At 41.4% G+C, this 19,539-nt stretch overlaps 1 protein-coding gene across 4 annotated transcripts in view; it reads left to right on the top strand.

Moving 5' to 3' along the window:
• The window catches only part of LOC118361539 (extended synaptotagmin-2-A-like), a 34,732-nt gene extending 15,287 nt beyond the window's left edge, over positions 1–19,445 (top strand). The window contains exons 6-23 of one of the 4 annotated variants that reach the window (XM_035741551.2): positions 1,586–1,675; positions 4,026–4,081; positions 7,082–7,202; positions 7,720–7,896; positions 8,208–8,290; positions 8,861–8,909; positions 9,293–9,382; positions 9,693–9,788; positions 11,746–11,808; positions 12,466–12,540; positions 12,678–12,764; positions 12,946–13,095; positions 13,325–13,707; positions 16,176–16,274; positions 16,537–16,668; positions 16,909–17,014; positions 17,127–17,176; positions 17,402–19,444. In XM_035741551.2, coding sequence (XP_035597444.1) covers positions 1,586–1,675; positions 4,026–4,081; positions 7,082–7,202; positions 7,720–7,896; positions 8,208–8,290; positions 8,861–8,909; positions 9,293–9,382; positions 9,693–9,788; positions 11,746–11,808; positions 12,466–12,540; positions 12,678–12,764; positions 12,946–13,095; positions 13,325–13,707; positions 16,176–16,274; positions 16,537–16,668; positions 16,909–17,014; positions 17,127–17,176; positions 17,402–17,447 — 1,953 coding nt within the window. In that variant the 3' untranslated portion in view covers positions 17,448–19,444. Of the gene's footprint in view, positions 1–1,585; positions 1,676–4,025; positions 4,082–7,081; positions 7,203–7,719; positions 7,897–8,207; positions 8,291–8,860; positions 8,910–9,292; positions 9,383–9,692; positions 9,789–11,745; positions 11,809–12,465; positions 12,541–12,677; positions 12,765–12,945; positions 13,096–13,324; positions 13,708–13,879; positions 14,183–16,175; positions 16,275–16,536; positions 16,669–16,908; positions 17,015–17,126; positions 17,177–17,401 lie in introns of those variants that run through there. The other 3 variants (XM_035741553.2, XM_035741552.2, XM_052483234.1) reach the window with 3 other exon arrangements.
• The last annotated feature ends 94 nt before the right edge of the window (positions 19,446–19,539 follow it).

The raw sequence follows: 19,539 nt of genomic DNA, 5'->3' as shown, positions 1-19,539 counted from the left end.
TCTGTATACCCCCCTACCTCACAACACAACTGATCGGCTCAAATGCATTAAGAAGGAAAGAAATTCCACAAATGAACTTTTAAGGAGGCACACCTATTAATTGAAATGCATTCCCGTTGACTATCTCATGAAGCTGGTTGAGAGAATGCCAAGAGTGTGCAAAGCTGTCATTAAGGCAAAGGGTGGCTATTTGAAATATATTTTGATTTGTTTAACCATTTTTAGGTTTCTACATAATTCCATATGTGTTATTTCATATTTTTGATGTCTTCACTATTACTCTACAATGTAGAAAGTAGTAAAAATATAGAAAACCCCCTGAATGAGTTGGTGTTCTAAAACCTTTGACTGGTAGTTTATGTATATACTGTATTTTATACCATCTATTGCATCTTGCCTATGCCGCTCGGTCATCGCTCATCCTTATATTTATATGTATATATTCTTATTCCATCCCTTCACTTAGATTTATGTGTATTAGGTAGTTGTTGAGGAATTGTTCGATTACTCGGTAGATATTACTGCACTGTCAGAACTAGAAGCACAAGCATTTCACTACACTCGCATTAACATCTGCTAACCATGTGTATTTGACCAAGGTTATGATTGGGAGAAATGAGCTGTTTGCCTAAATTGGTAACCTGTAGCCAAGGCTTTGTACTGTAGCCTATATGGTAAATCATGGCTGACAACAGTGTTATCGTTTTTTTCCATGGCATCTCATCTTGTTTTTCCCTCAGGAAAAGTAGGTTGTTGACTAATATTTTTTGTCATAGTTATTGTTGACAATAACTATTGTTGTGTGTGTTTATATGTGTCGGAGAAAATCGAGAGTAGGCCTTGAACAAAACCAGTGTTTATATGTCTTTGGCCATTGCGTAGCAGGCAGCAATGAAACATAGCTAGTAGGGAAAGCAATCAATCTGTCTCCTTAGAGCCAAAGAGCCATTAGTATCGTCCCTTGAAGATATTTACATCACAAACCCCTATTATAAAGCACTGGCTCACATTTCTCATACTCACAGTACATTGTATAGTGGAGTTTGGAAACAGCATACTTTGCGTCTTTTGAAGGGGAGTTTAAATCCTGTCTTATTTTGAAATTATTTTTATTAAACAAATACTGCGATTGAGACAATAGACACTGGGTTCTTTATATGGATAATTACCATTTTGTTTTAAACTCATGTCCATTGAACAAAAATAATAGTGGGGCCTGTTTTGCTCATATACAGTATCAGCACTTAAACGACCTGCTTGTCTAGAGAGAGAGAGCTAATTATATCTGTTCAGGAAGTTGAGGATGACAGATATGTTATGTCTGATAGTAATGCAGTAGTAGTGTGTGTGTGTGGGGGGGGCATCTTTGGAGTGAAATACCACTTTGGAGTGTCTCTGGAGGCACGTGCCTGCTGTGGTGTCCAGTCATCCACTCTTGAATGTTCACAGACAGGTCATTAGGTGAGTCAAGGGCCTGTAGTATTGGTTCCCTGATACTGAAAGCTCCCTTAATGATGTGTGGTTGTGTGTGTGTTTTATCTCTGCGAGCGTGTTTTTATCTTGATGCTTCTTTTGTGTTTCACAGCTCCATGGAGTGTTGAGAGTAGTCATGGAGCCGTTGCTAGGTGACATGCCCCTGATAGGAGCCTTGTCCCTGTTCTTTCTGAAGAAACCTGTAAGTTCTAGTCTTGACACACACTTCCTCTTTCTATCATTTGGAATTAAAGTCACTTGCATCATTAGCTGCTTGCAAGACAGTTGAAGACAGCAATGGCTATTTTATCACTGTCTTCCTTCCTGTAGTGCTGAGCCTCCAGGCCTATGTTCTGCCTAAACATTTGGCCAATTTAAGTCAGATACGAGTCCCGAGTGGAGACACTGGAGCCTTAAATAGACATAGATCAGGCTAGTCCTACTTTGGTGGATTTCTTTGCACTGCCTATGCCAGCCGCATTGCAGACAGCAGAGAGAAGAAGCAGGAGGAGTGTAGTGGTAAGACTGTGAGTCGCAGTGTTGTTACATGTTGGGACACAAGCCACGCAGTGGGTGTTAACTACACAGTATCTGAGTGTAATTCATCTTCTTTGAGAGCAGACCACAGACTCTGGACCAGGAGCTCCTGTTTCTGTGGCCTCGGGCATGCTTATATTTAAATTTTCTGTCATCCTAATAATGGGGGAAAAAGCACATTTTATGGAAGAACCTTTGAGGTAAAGGATGAAAAGGGGCCCTCTTCTCTCTGATTTAAGGGGGTAGGACTATGTAGAATATTCTCCAGAATCACAGTGAAGCGGACAACCCTTCATTCTCCTCCTTAAATTTTTCAATCTTGACTTACCAAATAAAATGGCATTCTGAGACAACTTGTGGATGGGAGGATACCATTTTAGGCAATGCCCTTGTCTGTGCTGTGTTGCCAGAGAGGTGAAATGCAGAGAACTGGAGGGGAAACATCCTTAGGATGGCTGGTTCCGCAATGCACAGCTAAAATGCACAGCTGCAAAGTTCTGCAATGCGCAGCTGTTTTAATTGGTACACATTGTGTACATGGTCTCCAAGGACCCTCCATTAGTTGATCATGTTATGCTTGGAGAAGAAGCCACACTGCTCTGCCAGTTCACTGCTACGGTAAAGTACCCCCTATAGGGCTTCTCCACGGCAGCTGGTGTCACTCCAGCCTTCTTTGTATGCACCAGAGTTAGACACAAAAGGCAACATACAGTATTTGGGCCAAACATTGGCACCAATCCATGCAGTGGAAATGCACCATATTGGCTACTTTGGTTGCCTTGCAGTGTTCTGGACAGTCCTTGCTCAACACTATATCTGCTGCAGTGTATGTAGGCAACACAGAGAGAGAGAGAGATAGGGGGGGTGGGGGCTGTAAAACGCATTGAAATTGATTCTTTGAGCCAAGAGACGCATCAAAGCTCCGACTCGCATAAAGAAAAAAAATACCCATCGGCTTAGAAGTTACTACCTGTCCAACTCCTTGCCGGTAACTTTTTCTGGCTTAGCTGTGCTGTCACTCAGATAAAATGTTCACGTTTTTACCAATATGCAGGGTGATTTCAAACAGGCATTGTCCCCTTTTATCATAACATTGTATAACCACAAAACCTTTTGGTAAGAGACTTTGCATGGAAAAATACACAGTCCCTGGCTCCCTGACCTTAATAGAACCTGTGTACATCCCAAATGGCGCCATATTTCTACGTTGTGTGCTACTGTTGACCAGGGTCCATAGGAAATAGGATGTCACTGGGGACAGCCCCTGTATACGGATTTGGTTCCAGAGGATTGTTTTTGTAATAATCTTTCAGCGGGTCAAGTATTAGTCCAATCTGGGGGGGGGCGGTATCTTTGGTGTCAGTGTTCTAACACTGACTCATACACAGACTGTACAAAGATGTGTGTCCCCAGTTCAACAGTAACGTATTTAAGAGAAAGCTGAAACAAGTACAACAGTTAGGTACAGTATTTAACTCTAGTAGCCTGTTAGAACCAGCCTGATTGTATACATATACTGTATGTCTCACCGTCATTGTGTATTGTTTTGTATATTGAGACATCAAGCCATGATAACACAAAATGGTAGCTCAGGGGTTGAGAACAGAGCAGAAGACACATTTATGTTGTTCGTAAATAATAAAGTTGTATTGGGTATTTACTACAGAAATGGAACACAGATTTAAGGCTGGTTCCATCAGGCTAAATATAGGGTAAAACTGCAGGAAAAAAATATGCTTGTTTGCACACCATCTTGTCATTTTTCGGCTGCAAAATTGTCCGATTTCAAAGGAAATTGGTTCATTTGTCAAGTGCTTGAATCAATGTAGATCATTTACTTAATCTCACTCTTCTGGCTAGTTTCCCTGTGTGCTTTTTTCCCTTCTATAAGATGGTGTTTGTTTTTAGATCATTTAAGTTAAAAAGCGCAGGTGTGGCTTTTCAATCGTTCTCTGTACAGCGTGTTCTTCCAGATTCCATACCGCTAAATCTACATGTGTTTTGTTTTCATCTAGCTTTTGGACATCAACTGGACAGGCCTCACCAATATACTAGACATTCCTGGGCTCAAGTAAGTAATCTGGGTCTGTTTTGTGCTCTGGGGTGAAGTTTCCCCTAGGTCCAGATCTAGGAGCGTGTTCCCCTCCCCCAATCCTAACCTTAACCACTAGTGGGGAAAATGTCAAACTGACCCAAGATCAGCATCTTGGGGCAACTTCACACTACACCCTCTTTTGTCAGGCAAAGCTTTCACTACTTTTAGGTACAACACGTTTTGGGGTTTCTACAACCATTTTTTAAAACTTTTATATTAATGATATATACCCATTTTGTTTCTTAAAGAATATTACATATAAATGCCTTATGGGCTCAGTTCAATAGTCGTAACGCATCACAACCCAAAGTATACACTTGTTTTACTCCATTAGTTGTTAACAGTGTAGTTGCAAACAAACACTGTATAAACTATCATTTTGATATCAGGGATGGTGAGTCCTTGCATCCATATTGTATCTATGATTTGGATACATTTGGGCTTTGTTATTGTTTGAACTGCAGATTGCCACTAAACTAGAGGGACCATCGCCCTACACCTGCTCACCGCAACACATGCCTGCCTGCAAGCTGTGAGACTAAAAAGGCTCAGAAAGCAAGAAGGTTTTTATGATTGAACAAGCTGTCGCTTTCATTTGTGCAACTCAACTCTGACTTTATAGAGATCTATAGTGTGTAAATTGGGCTGCTCCACCAACTCTCTAAGGTTGCTAAAATACTCTATTCTGCACATCTCTCAACTCCGAAATGATGGGGTAATGGGCAGGGGACTTGGGGATTTCTTAGGGCCCATTTAAAGGAAAGAGCTAATTGGATGGTCTGCTTTTTGGAGAGCAACTGTTATGCTTTAGTGTCGAATATAATAGACGTGACTGTACAGAGGCATTGGCTAAGAAGTAAACACTTTTCTTGTGTTGTCTTTACATTTTGCTGTTGTGTGGCGGTGCTACTACTTGCGTTGAATTGAATCCCACAAGAGCAAATTGGATTTGTAACAACTCACCAGCAAGACACGTACAGCAACAACATGCATACATAAGAGTCACATAACATAGACAGAGAACTGTTGGCTGGGGAAACAAGCACAACTCATCCATAAGCCAATGGATCCATTAGAATACTGTATGTTTCCCCCTGCTGGTAAAGGAGCCAAGCCATTTGAAGTGCAGGTAGCCTTTGCTTTCTCTGCAGACGTCAGGCATCATCTCTGTTATTCACATTCTCTTCTTAGTTTCTATATGGTTGTGAGTTAACAGTGGCTTTTGCCCTTTTAACTCATGTAAATGCTAATGTGGCGGTGGAAAAAGGCCCTAATAAAGATTTCATGATACAGCCACTCTCCTCCCCACAGTCTATTTATTTAGACACGGGTGTTGACACATCCACAGCTCAGTGACGGAAGTCATCCCCTACACCGCTAGTTCTCTGTAGGGGTGTAATAGATCTGTGCAGTCAGGACACTGTGGGTCTGTTTGTGGAGGCTAGGGGATGGAACTCGAGGTCACCAGGCTGCTCATTATTACGCACACCTGTCACCATCGTTACGCACACCAGCGCCTCATCAGACTCACCTGGACTCCATCACCTGCCTGATTACCTTCCCTATGTCACTTCCTTTGGTTCGCAGGCATTATTGTTTCTGTTTCAGTGTTTCATGTCTGTACGCTACTTGTGTTTCTTGTTTTGTTATTTATTATTGAAGTCACTCCCGGTACTTGCTTCCTGACTCCCAGCGTACACGTTACACACTGTAACAGAGAACTGTAAATTATATGGTAATTTGGGGTATTATCAACAGTAAAAAACTCCGAAATGCTTTACTGCAGCATACTGTAAGTTATGTTGCATTATGGGAAAATGTTGTGGGTGGGAAAATAATTACTATATTTTGAACTGTACTGTAATTCCACCCCACATAATACAGTACCGTACCGTAACTTTGGAGCGCCAAAAAAACATTTGACCAATAGTGGGTGCATGGTATTGTTGTTTCTGTCTCATTTAACATATTTTGAGGCATGCCTGTAAGATGCGATATTTGTTGTAATCGTGAGTGAGAACACTCTACCCATTTAACTCCTATGTTGTTATACCTCTAGAAGTGCAAAGTCATATAAAATACCATTAATTCATGTGTAAACACTTTACCTAGCAGCCAACTTGATTGCACCAATTCTTTGTAATTACAGTAAAATACAAACCTCTCCCCTTAATTCAGATTATGGTAGTATTTACTTTTTTACAGTATAATACAGTACATTTTACGGTATTGTACTGTGTGCCGTTACACAGTACTTTCTTTGATACCGTATTTATAGTACGGTAGGTGTACTGTAATATTAAATACGTTGTTTTACTTGCCACCGAGCTGCATGTATGCGACGGTCAACGCCAGCTGCAAGTTGAAAACAGTTCACCCCGCTTATGTGCTTGTGTGTGTACCTGTGTGTGTTCCACGTGATTGATCCCACACTAAAGATGAATCAAGTCCTTTGTATTGCTCCTTAGCTTAGCTGCAAAAGAAATGATAGGATAAAAGGATAACTACATTTCTTAGAGAAATAAGAGAGAAAGAGTGAAGGAATGTACTGCATATGGAGGTATTTAAATTGGTTCTATGCCTTTTCAAATATATACGGTTGTTTAATCTTTACAGATCGCTTCAACCCTCTCATGCAGTTATTTCTGTGTACAGAATTAGGCCGAAGTGGAGAGCTCAAAGGTTAACAGAAAATCTCAGCAGATACTAGACCACTTATGGCTATCGACTTCTCTTAACCAGGCATTGTAATTCCCAGGCCGTAAGACCTCCTTAATGTCACTGCTAAGTGTTGACTCCCTAGTGGATTACATTGATATTTTGAGGTGCTTGAACCTCTTCCAATGTTCCTTCCATCTTATAAAATGGAAAAAGACATGTTCCTTTGTGCTTGACTGAGATTAGGTGAGACTACTGTCATCCCAAGGTTGTACTGACTGACTGTGGGGTTTGCTGTGTTTTTCGTTTTTTCCTCAGTGGCTTGTCTGACAGTCTAATTCAGGACATGATCTACAGCTACCTGGTGTCGCCCAACCGCATCACTATCCCACTGGTGGGGGATGTAGAACTTGCTCAGCTACGTTTCCCTATGCCAAAAGTACTGCAGCCTTTCACCTGTTTTTATATCTAATCACACATCATCATATTTCACACACTAATTAAAGGATCACTAAACTGAAAAAAACACATCTTAGTATTTTGGCATGCACATTTTTTGGGAATATATAAACCAACGGACTATTGAACAAAATACGAAGAGGTAGACTAATGTCAAGATGAAACCGTGTTTCAAGACATTGGATGTGTAGATCCAGCTGTATGCCTTCAACCCAAATTAATGGAAAAGATAAGCATTGTCTTAATTTCCTGGTTTTCCCGGTTTTATTCAGTGCGTATCTTTTCCATTAATTTGGGGTGGAGGCATATAGCTGGATCCACACAACGGATGTTGTGGGACGTGGTTTCATCTTGACTACTTTAGAGTTTTAGACCACAATTCGATTACTTTAGAAGTTTGAAATCATCTGACAAACTTTGGTTTGAAAGTGCAATGTCCCTTTAATATTTTACTGTGTCCTATTTTTAAAGTGTCCCTGTGCTGTGTGTGTCACCAGGGAGTCCTGAGGATTCACTTCCTGGAGGCTCAGGACCTGGAAGGGAAGGATAAATTCCTGGGTGGCCTGATCAAGGGGAAGTCTGACCCTTACGGCGTCCTCCATATTGGAAACCAGCTCTTCCAGAGCAAGACCGTCAAAGAGAGCCTGCACCCCAAATGGAACGAAGTTTACGAGGTAAACGAAATCAACTGAAAATGAACTCTTTCCAATGGCACATATGGTTATATCATACAGTGACTTTCCCAGTGGCAGAAACGTCAATGAAACCTGCCCCTCTGTGCTAACTACCCCAGGGGACAGCAACATAGGCTATATGTAGAACCAGATACAACTTCCATACATATGTCCAACAGTCCAATATTTCCTCATATTTTTGGCTCTCATGCAGTTTTACCCACCGTGTCATGTTTTACAAGCCTTTGGCTATATTCAGTGTGACCTACTATATCTGAGATTGAAGATTAATTGACATAAGTCCTTTCCAGGCACTGGTATATGAGCACTCAGGCCAACACCTGGAGATTGAGTTGTTTGATGAGGACCCAGACAAAGATGATTTCCTGGGGAGGTAAGCTCATGTCCTGTCCTTTTTCTTATTACCTCATGGTAAAATGCATTGTGAGTTATCGTACCCAATATCAAACAAATGACCTTATAATAGCCAGAGCAGTCTGTTTAATTCTAGCCTGAAAATATGTCACAAACTTAGCTCTGGCCCAGAGCGTTACTTGCGGCTCGCTGATGCCGAGCCTTCAGTGTCAGCAAGCCACAAGTAATGCCTTGGAACAGATCTATCGCAAACTTGGAAGAGAGAAGAGACAAATTAAAGTATCTTTGATGTATTAAGTATCTGTGATCAGTCACATTAGGAGTTGGACTAAAGCCCTTTCTCTTGGGCCTCATCCCAATGGAAGGCTGATTTTGTTTTGTCTAAGCTCTAGTGCTGCTATAGCATAGCACCTAACAGGGTCCTGGCTGTGTCCCAAATGGCAACCTATTCCCCTATTGGCCCTGACTGGGTCAGAGTGCCAACATGCTGTATCAGAGAATCGATTTTGCTTCTGTTGTGGTGATTCAGGGTGTTTACTTAATGACCCCCTACTGATTTCTTATCCAATCTTTGTGTCTTCAATTGCAGCCTGATGATCGATATGAAAGAGCTTCACAAAGAGCAGAAGGTAGATGAGGTAAATCTGATATATTTTTTGCATCGTCAAATAAATGTGGTTCAAATCAAATTAAAACATGAACTTGGCTTCAGTTCGGCACTTCGATAGAGATTTATTTGCCTTAGTATATTATCTGTCTGTGTTCATTTAAAGATGCTGTGATGTCATCCATGAGAACTGTACACTATGTGTTGGGTGTCCTTTTTATTGTCTGATTCACTCACCACTTTACACTGTTGAGATGTGAGACATACAGTGGGGCAAAAAAGTATTTAGTCTGCCACCAATTGTGCAAGTTCTCCCACTTAAAAAGATGAGAGACCTGTAATTTTCATCATAGGTACACTTCACTATGACAGACAAAATGAGAAAAAAAATCCTTGAACAACCTGTCGTTCTAGTGGTTTGACCTGGAAGAAGTCTCCACGGGGAAACTACACATGAAATTGGAGTGGCTCTCCCTGCTCTCTACCCCTGACAAGATGGACCAGGTGCAGTATTAAAAAACCTTCTCTTTTTAAAGTTGGTACTTACTTACCCCCCCCCCCCTCCAGATTGTCTGATAATTCAAGACATTTTACTAGGAGGCTAGCTTGGACACCTTGTCCACGTGCCAAATGGCACCCTATTCTCTAACTAATGTAGTGAACTACATTGCCCTTGGCTTAGCCTCTCTTTCAGTCTTGTTACTGCCAGATGCACGTTAATTCATTATGTAACACGTGAATTACAAGGCTGCTCACTTCTCCTAGTCCAGTTTGTCTGAGGAGTGACCTCCCACTGTCTCTCCTGTCCAATCAGGTATTAAGGAGTGTGCGAGCTGACCGCAACCTGGCCAATGATGGACTCTCGTCTGCTCTGCTGGTGGTGTACTTGGACTCAGCCAAGAACCTGCCGGTGAGTAGAACTAGGTGACAGGGATTTAGAAGTTAAAGGTTGAATGAGTGCTCTGGTGGCAGAATGAGGCAGATCGCTACATTATTGAATTGCTGAATGTGAGGCATCTTTAGACTGCTGCAGGTGAAAGCACATGACACTGCAGTTGATTTGACATATTGTACATTTTTATTTTATCTAACCAGGCAAGTCAGTTAAGAACAAATTCTTATTTTCAATGAATGCCTAGGAACAGTGGGTTAACTGCCTGTTCAGGGGCAGAACAACAGATTTGTACCTTGTCAGCTCGGGGATTTGAACTTGCAACCTTCCAGTTACGAGTCCAACACTCTAACCACTAGGCTACCCTAAATGATAACATTTACTTCAGAATTATAATACATTTTGCCCATGCTATACATTAGTGTTAATTTTGTAACAAATGTAGACTTATTAAATGTTGTGAATAAGCATACAGAGAAGAATGTCATATATTTCTACTTTCTGGACATATTCTACTCCACCCAAGGCAGCTATTGTGAATCATGCCAAATTGAACCTCAAAAGAATGTTCAGAAATATTTTTAACCCAGCTTGACAAGACATTTTCAGTACAAAATTGTAGTTCAGCCAACATGCCGTAGTTTACTGTTCTCACCTCAACCCTGTCTGTCATGGTCTTCCACATACATAACACACCTTGAACATGACATGAGCACCTCAATGGCTTCATTTGAGTGTCTGTTTGTTGAAACTCCTGTTTTTTTCTCTCCTCCTTCAAAACACTATTTCACCTTTTGAACGCTGACCTTAACCAACAGATGGGTCAATATCAGACCAAGACAGTCAACTCCTAAATGAGCCTGGCAGCATCTCTAGCGTCTAAGCCATACTTGACCTTCTTCCCTCCCTGTTCTCTCCTATAAAGAGCGTCTTCACATGGAGCGTTGCGTGCGGAAACTTAAAAGAGAGGAGAGCATCTGGCCTAGTCTATACACCTCAATGTATAGAACCTTATTTGTGAGTCCTCCGGTACTCTGCATCGTAGAGTTAGCATTAGCGGTGTGTGGTGGGGTTAAACAGTAACACACTAGCTCTGGTGCAGGGCGTCGTTCGGATGCGAGTTCACTATCACCCAGTCGAACAACGCCCTGGACCAGAGCTAAGTAACAGACCTGCTGCTGTGAGTCTTGTACCATAAAGCATGTTGATTAACTCTGATGCATGGTTGCAAATCCTAATAATATTATTATACAGTAATTTCCCATACCCAGTTGATCATGAATATTTATCATATTGACTAAATAATAATTCCAATAACTCCAGATAGAGGGCAGTGCATCTTTCGTCCAACACCAAGGTGCAGGCATTGAAAACATGGTTTACAAAGTACTATTGATTTCAAGGTATCAGGGTATTGGATTGAGGGGTGTATTTTGTGGCGCATCAATTCAAGGATGCGTTGACGCCTGTCATTCTCGGTCTAAACAGAGGTGACAGGCAAAGATGATGTTTCTTGAAGTGTCTGTTCACTGGACCGTTACGTCTAAGTAAGGGAATATTGAAATACTATCAGATCTCTTATTATGCTCGATCTAAACAACATCCCTCGTCGCAAGTTCACAGCAGCACCTCATCCTATCGCTTCTCCCGAAAATGAATGACGTTTTCATTCTCCTCTCTTCAGCTTTTATTTGATACTGCCTTATTCATTATGACGTCCCCATTGTTACCTATCGTTCATAGATGGACGTTATTTATGTGTTGGATATTCCTCTCCCTTGATTTATTGGGTGTCTCCTTTCATTCATTCTCTATAGATTGTTGTTGTTTTCATACAACCGACTGTAGCTCTGGTCCAGGGTGTCGTTCGGCTGCGACGTCCTGGACCAAAGCTAAACCTTTAACTATAATCAATCCCCCATCCCACTAACTCTGGGTCTGATTTTCTCCCCATCTCCCCCCTTTTGTATAAAAGAGCAACCTGTTTAATTTCAACCATGACGTGTTGAAGCAAGCCTCTGTCTTTAAGTCCCGGAAGGTAAAGTAAGAAAGTGGGATGATGCACGCCATACACAGATAGCACGCATAGACGTCTTATGTGGACTCATTGTGAGTCATTGTTTGTTCATTGTGAGTCATTGTTTGTTCACTGTGAGTCATTGTTTGTTCACTGTGAGTCATTGTTTGTTCACTGTGAGTCATTGTTTGTTCACTGTGAGTCATTGTTTGTTCTTGCTTGGACCCTCGTAAAAAGTAGTGCACTACGCAGGGAATATGGTGCCATTTGGAACATAGACATTGTTATATGTACAAAGTATCTTTTATAAACCGGTTGCCAACAGTGAGAGTTCTTGGGTTTCAAAACTGAGAATGAACTTGAAATTAGATTGAAGAATGTGGTCTAACTAAAACCAAGGTTGACTGTTTCCTAGCTACTGTGCATTGTCCAAAAAGCCCTCTATGCCAAAGGCTACTAAATAAGGAAAAGAAAACAATTTTGAGATGCAGCCTAATGTATATTCTCTTTTATCTGAGGATAGAATTTCTGAACCATTTCTTCACTGATTTCAGTTTATTTCTACTGTATAATATTTGTGTTACTACAATAAGCTGAAGAATATGAGTGTTTTCAGTGTGGGTTTTTGTCTTAGTAACAGTCATTCAGAGCCAATCTTTTCCTGGTCATCTCTCACAGTCCGGCAAGAAAACGAGCAGTGAACCAAGTCCTTGCGTTCATTTCACAGTTGGGAACAAATCATTTGAGAGTAAGGTAAGAAACTACAGTGGGCATGGTTTCTATAGATAATTGTAAAGTATAATTGTAAACATCATATTCCACTCCTGTTCTTATGTTGATTCTATTATTTTCTATTACAGCATATTTGATTCTATATGTGCTTTCTTTAGATCCGCCATAAAACCAATGAGCCCATGTGGGAGGAAGCTTTCTCCTTCCTCATCCATAACCCCAGGAGGCAGGAGCTGGAAGTGGAGGTACTGTACACTTTACATACATTTTTCATCATACCACAACTGGTAGGTGATCTATTTGTATACATGTACTAGATGTTTTTTTCTGTTTTTGCTTGGGTTAAACATTGAGTTTACAGTAAGTGTATGTGAATTATAGAATATCTGATGTTAACCCTTTGTTGGCTTGCCTGTCGATGTCCAGGTGAAGGACGACAAGCACAAGTGCACCCTGGGGAATCTTACAGTCCCCTTGAGTGGTCTATTGGTGGAAGAGGACATGATGTTCACTCAGCAATTTTCCCTGAGGAACTCTGGACCCAGCTCCACACTCAAACTGAAGTTGGCACTCAGGGTAAGGATAGACAGTGCCCCAAAATGGCACCCTATTCCCTATGTAATGCACTACTGTACTTTTGACCAGGGCCCATAGGGATCTACATTGTAGGAAATAGGGTGCCATTTGTGACGCAACCATATTAGACCTGCTGTCTATTTTCTTAAGTTACCGATTGAAGTGTGTAAAGAAAACGTCCTATCACAATGTACAGTATAGCGCTGTGCTCTGCTCTTCTGTATGTCAGGTTCTGTTTCTGGAGAAGCAGACGCATGCGTCGGAACAGCCCTCCTCTGTCCAAGTGAGGAAAGCCAGCGTGGTCAACCCCACCGTCCCCTCCCAGAGACTCTCCACATCAGAGTCACCTCTTCCCCCAGACACCAACCCCCCAACACCACCAATGGAGGCCGCCACCTACACCCTCCATCGCAGAGAGGAGCAGAGGGAGGAGCTGTACGCAGGCAGCCCCATCAGGAGCACCTCCATCAGGAGCACCTCCAACCTGAACACCACCATATCCAGCTCCCAGAAACACCTGCCCCACAAGGACTCGATGGCCAGCCTGGCTTCGGACATCTCCCTGCCCTTCGCCACCCTAGAGCTGCAGCAGAGGCTCAGGCAGCTGCAGAAGTAAATAACACACACGCACACAATCACTATAATGAGGTAAGGTACATGTACAGTGGCTTGCAAATGTATTCATCCCCCTTGGGGGGGAATGGGGGGGAATGTTTTATGGGGGGGAATGTGACGACCCTCCCACTCTGTCTGCCGTATTCTCTCTTTGTTGTTTCCTTATTAGGATGTCGGTGGGCGGAGTTGGGAGGGTCGTCAGCTACATGGGAAACACCTGGGCCCGGTGTCTCCCAGGATAAATACACCACTTCCCCATTCATGGAGGAGACTCTCTCCATGCAGACACATTTATGGATTTTGTTGTGTTTCTTGGTGGTTTTTGAGTTGTTTGCTTTAGCATCTTTTCAACACCCTGCTTATCACATTCATTCATGCATGCAAAACACTCACTTACACTACTGATTACACACACCATTGTATATTTTCCTTAGTTGATTTAGTTAATAAATATATATTTTGTTACGCCTTATCTCCATGTTGTCTCCCTTTTGTTACGGGCTTTGAGCCAGTTCGTGACATTAGTCAGCCACCAATTGTGCTAGTTCTCCCACTTAAAAAGATGAGAGAGGCCTGTAATTTTCATCATAGGTACACTTCATCTATGACAGACAAAATTAGAAAAAAAAATCCAGAAAATTACATTGTAGGAGTTTTAATGAATTTATTTGCAAATTATGGTGGAAAATAAGTATTTGGTCAATAACAAAAGTTTATCTCAATACTTTGTTATATACCCTTTGTTGGCATTGACAGAGGTCAAACATTTTCTGTAAGTCTTCACTAGGTTTTCACACGGTTGCTGGTATTTTGGCCCATTCCTCCATGCAGATCTCCTATAGAGCAGTGATGTTTTGGGGCTGCTGCTGGGCAACACGGACTTTCAACTCCCTCCAAAGATTTTCTATGGGGTTGCGATCTGGAGACTGGCTAGGCCACTCCAGGACCTTGAAATGCTTCTTACGAAGCCACTCCTTCGTTGCCTGGGTGGTGTGTTTGGGATCATTGTCATGCTGAAAGACCCAGCCACGTTTCATCCTCAATGCCCTTGCTGACGGAAGGAGGTTTTCACTCAAAATCTCCCCATTCATTCTTTCACATTGCAGAAAACAGCCCCAAAGCATGATGTTTCCACCCCCATGCTTCACAGTAGGTATGGTGTTCTTTGGATGCAACTCCGTATTCTTTGTCCTCCAAACACAACGAGTTGAGTTTTTACCAAGAAGTTATATTTTCGTTTCATCTGACCATATGACATTCTCCCAATCTTCTTCTGGATCATCCAAATGCTCTCTAGCAAACCTCAGACGGGCCTGGACATGTACTGGCTTAAGCTCTCTCATCTTGTTAAGTGGGAGAACTTACACAATTGGTGGCTGACTAAATACTTTTTTGCCCCACTGTATGTATTCACCCCCTGTGCTATGAAGCTCCTAAATAAGATCTGGTGCAACCAATTACCTTCAGAAGTCACATAATTAGTTAAAGAAAGTCCACCTGTGTGCAATCTAAGTGTCACATGATCTGAGTGTATATATATACACCTGTTCTGAAAGGCCCCAGAGTCTGCAACACCACTAAGTAAGTGGAACCATGAAGACCTAAGAGCTCTCCAAACAGTTCGGGGACATAGTTGTGGAGAAGTACAGATCAGCGTTGGGTCATAAATACATTTCCAAAATGTTCAACATCCCACGGAGCACCAATAAAGCCATTCTTAAAAATGGAAAGAATGTGGCACCACAACAAACCTGCCAAGAGAGGGCCAGGCAAGGAGGGCATTAATCAGAGAGGCAACAAATAGACCATAAGTAACCCTGAACGGAGCTGCAAAGCTCCACAGCGGAGATTGGAGTATCTGTCCACTTTTAAGTCGTACACTCCACAGAGCTGGGCTTTATGGAAGAGTGGCCAGAACAAAAGCCATTGCTTAAAGAAAAAAATAAGCAAACACGTTTGGTGTTCACCAAAAAGCATGTGGGAGACTCCCCAAACATATGGAAGAAGGTACTCTGGTCAGATGAGACTAAAATTGAGCTTTTTGCCAATCAAGCAAAATGCTATGTCTGGCGCAAACCCAACACCTGTCATCACCCCGAGAACATCATCCCCACAATGAAGCATGGTGGTGGCAGCAGCATGCTGTGGGGATGTTTTTCATCGGCAGGGACGCTAAATGCAGGGACCTTTTTGAAGGAAACCTGTTTGTCTTTGAGATTTGAGACTGGGATGGAGTTTCACCTTCCAGCAAGACAATGACCCGAAGCATACTGCTAAAGCAACACTCGAGTGGTTTAAGGGTAAACATTTAAATATTTTGGAATGGCCTAGTCAAAAGCCAGATCTCAATACAATTGAGAATCTGTGGTATGACTTAAATATTGCTGTACACAAGCGGACTTTGTGGGGGTGAATACTTTTGCAAGCCACTGTAATCCCAAATCTGTGCTTTGTTGTGTTTTCAGTGGGTCTGCCCCTAGTCCATACCCCATGGGGGAGATTCAACTGACCGTCCGTCACAGCTCCCAGAGGAACAAACTCATCGTGGTGGTGCATGCCTGTCGGTCAGTCAGTGGCCTCACATAACACACTAGACCAGCCACATACAGTATAGGCCAGTTTCCTGGACACAGATTAAGGCTAGTCCTGGACTAAAAAACATGCTCATTGGAGATTCTCCATCGAAAAAATCCTTAGTCCAAGACTACGCTTAATGTGTGTCCAGGAAACCGCCCGTCTGTGTTCCTCTTAATTACCACATGTTCAGAATTTACTCTGTTCAGATTTCAATGTGCCTGACGGACCCCATGTATATTTTGCCCTCAGAAACCTCATTGCGTTCGCCAAGGATGAATCAGATCCTTTCATTCGGATTTATCTGCTCCCTGACAAGAGCCGGACAGGCCGGAGGAAGACCGGCATCATAAAGAAAACCCTGAACCCTGTGTATGATCAAACGTGAGTTCTGACTGACTGTCACTGTAGGCCACAACCATAGAATGACATATAAAACTTAGAAGTAATAGTAGCACGTTGGATCTCTATGGCCACCACCTACATTATGCAACCTTTTCACAACCATCAAAATAATTCACAACGTCATCCATTGGATTCATTCATTACCCCGGTATCACTGCAGTAGGAAATCGTCACTCAGAAATAAAGGAGAATCCTACAGTGTGCTTTGTTTGTCTGCAGGTTTGAGTTTAGTGTGTCCATGGTGGAGCTGCACAGGAGAACTCTGGACATCGCTGTGAAGAATGGAGGAAGTTTACTGTCCAAACACAGAGGACTCCTCGGGAAGGTAGTGTATCCTCACAAAATATAATGTGTCCCAAAATGGCACCCTATTCCCTATGAAGTGCAATGTTATCTGATTGTTGTTGACTCTACCAATGCTACTTGACTTATTATAGGTGATTGTGGATTTGAGTGGTGAGGATATATCCAAGGGCTGGACGCAATGGTAAGATGCTCCTTCACCCAATTTGTGTTGTCAGCTCTGTGCTGTATTTGTGTTAACGTTTGATATACATTTTATTTGGTTCAATAAACGAGGTTGTTGTTCATTCTATGGTTGTATCTTCGGGTGTGAGCAAATTTCTATAGAAATCCTGTGTATGTATTATATTTGTTGGTCACATTTTAGTTTTAAGCCATTGCCATTTGTTGCCCCACTGGTGTCTTGTAGGTATGACCTCACTGAAGATGGCAGCCGCAAAACGGTCCAGGCATAGAGAGGGACATAGGAAGACCTTCACCTCCATAATCATAATCACACATCCTGCTGTTTCAACCCTAGTGACATTCAATTCAAAAAGGCTTTATAGGCATGACAAAAATCTAATTTTGTATATCCAATTGACATTCATAGAAACACACATCACTCTGCTTTCATTTAGTGTTTGCACTTATCAAAGGGGACATCATTTTAATTTTCTTACTTTTCCCCCCTTTCATTTGTGTTTTATATCATGTTGACGCATGTAGAGATACAACTTGAAGTGTCGCTGTAACGTGCTGTTCCTGCACTATTGAAAGACGTCAAAGTTTCACAAAATTGTCCTGATTTTGGTTAATGTGTCATAAAGCACATTTACTGCCTTGTTTTCTAACTTGTTCAGTGTTTATACATGCATAAATGGACTAAATCGTTTTCATTGTCATTTGTTACTATTGAAGGAAATGACGTTTGAATCCTATTTGTTTTCTTTGACATTGAATGGACTGCATATCTATTGATGTGACTGTAATTCTCATCAAAAGGACAGATATTTCTACTATGGAAGTTACAAGATGTAAACAAGGATGACCAGTTAATTTGTTTTATATGTTTTTGTCATGCAGTGTTATTTGGTCTTTGTTTACTTTTGCCTATTTTCTTCATGCTAACGGTAATCAATTACTCCTACAGTGATCAAAAGTCCTACCACTGGATTCACATTTAAAAATATATATATAAAATGATTGCTCAGTATATTCTATACTGTATATTTTGAAGGATCCAGTGCAATTTAGAATTATGTTCAGATGAAGGGGTATGTCAGGGCGGGGATATGTTCTGCTCTGGTGTAGAGGAATAGTATATCTAAACAGATACGAGTTTGAGTTTGTTTATCGTACTAAATCATTTGTAAATGAATAGAGGACCATATATGAATCGTCTCTTACACCAGACACATTATGCCATTTTTCAAAAAAAAAAAATTGCAACATTGTGTGAAGTTTTGTTTTTATTTTGTCGAATGATGACAGAATGTGCCATAGGCTACTCCTGTACGTATAAGCCATGCAATGCTGTTTTTATCTTGAAACACGTTCATATTATGCATAGTGTAATGGATGTGAAACGGCTAGCTTAGTTAGCGGTGCGCGCTAAATAGCGTTTCAATCGGTGACGTCACTTGCTCTGAGACCTTGAAGTAGTGGTTCCCCTTGCTCTGCAAGGGCCGCGGCTTTTGTGAAGCGATGGGTAACGATGCTTTGAGGGTGACTGTTGTTGATGTGTGCAGAGGGTCCCTGGTTCGGGCGAGTTAAACTGTTACAATTACAAATATCTTAAATACTCTGTCAGTTATCTTTCCTGTGCCTTAACATTAAACACCTTCACACTTACTGTACAAATGTACATTAAATATGTTAAGGAATCAAGTTCTCACATTTGGAATAAGTATATTCATGGGTTGTTTTGAAAAATAAAAGAGATGTTTCTCTTTAATAAAAACATTTAAAAAGTTAATTTAAAGTTGTGTAATGACTAGATTTCCCTGACTGGTCCTAAATAATTTGACTGGTCCTAAATAAATTGTAAGCCTTTGTGAGACTTTCTATGTCTGAGAGTATGTATCTAACTAGGTCCTTGTTTTGCTGTACATAAGCTCCATCTAGTGGTTCTTTTAATTTATAATTATTTACTATTGTGTTACTTTATCATTTAAAAATAACCAATACAAATTAGAGAGACACTAACACAATGTGTGTGTTTACAGATTACTTTAAAGGCCCGGCCCAGAGCAGTCAATCTTTATTTTCTGTATAAGGTTGAAATAAAACTGTGAAATTGTCAAAATGATGATCACTCCCTTTTAGTGTAAGAGCTGTTTAAATAAATTGCCTGACATTCCAGCCTGTTTTGGTGCGATTGAGTTTTGGCCATGCCTGGTGACATCACCAGGCGGTAAATGAGATATTACTCCAAAATCAATCACATAAGTAGCCTTGCTCCACACACAAAAATATTGCTTAAATAAAGTAGGCTATACAGTCAAAGATGGTTTAGTATGAAAATGCCTCGCAAGCTAAGCTCATGCGCAGAAACACCTCATCGAA

This window comes from Oncorhynchus keta, chromosome 28 (assembly GCF_023373465.1).
Source record: "Oncorhynchus keta strain PuntledgeMale-10-30-2019 chromosome 28, Oket_V2, whole genome shotgun sequence".
Classification (NCBI taxonomy): domain Eukaryota; kingdom Metazoa; phylum Chordata; class Actinopteri; order Salmoniformes; family Salmonidae; genus Oncorhynchus; species Oncorhynchus keta.
This window is presented reverse-complemented; position numbering and strand designations above follow the sequence as displayed.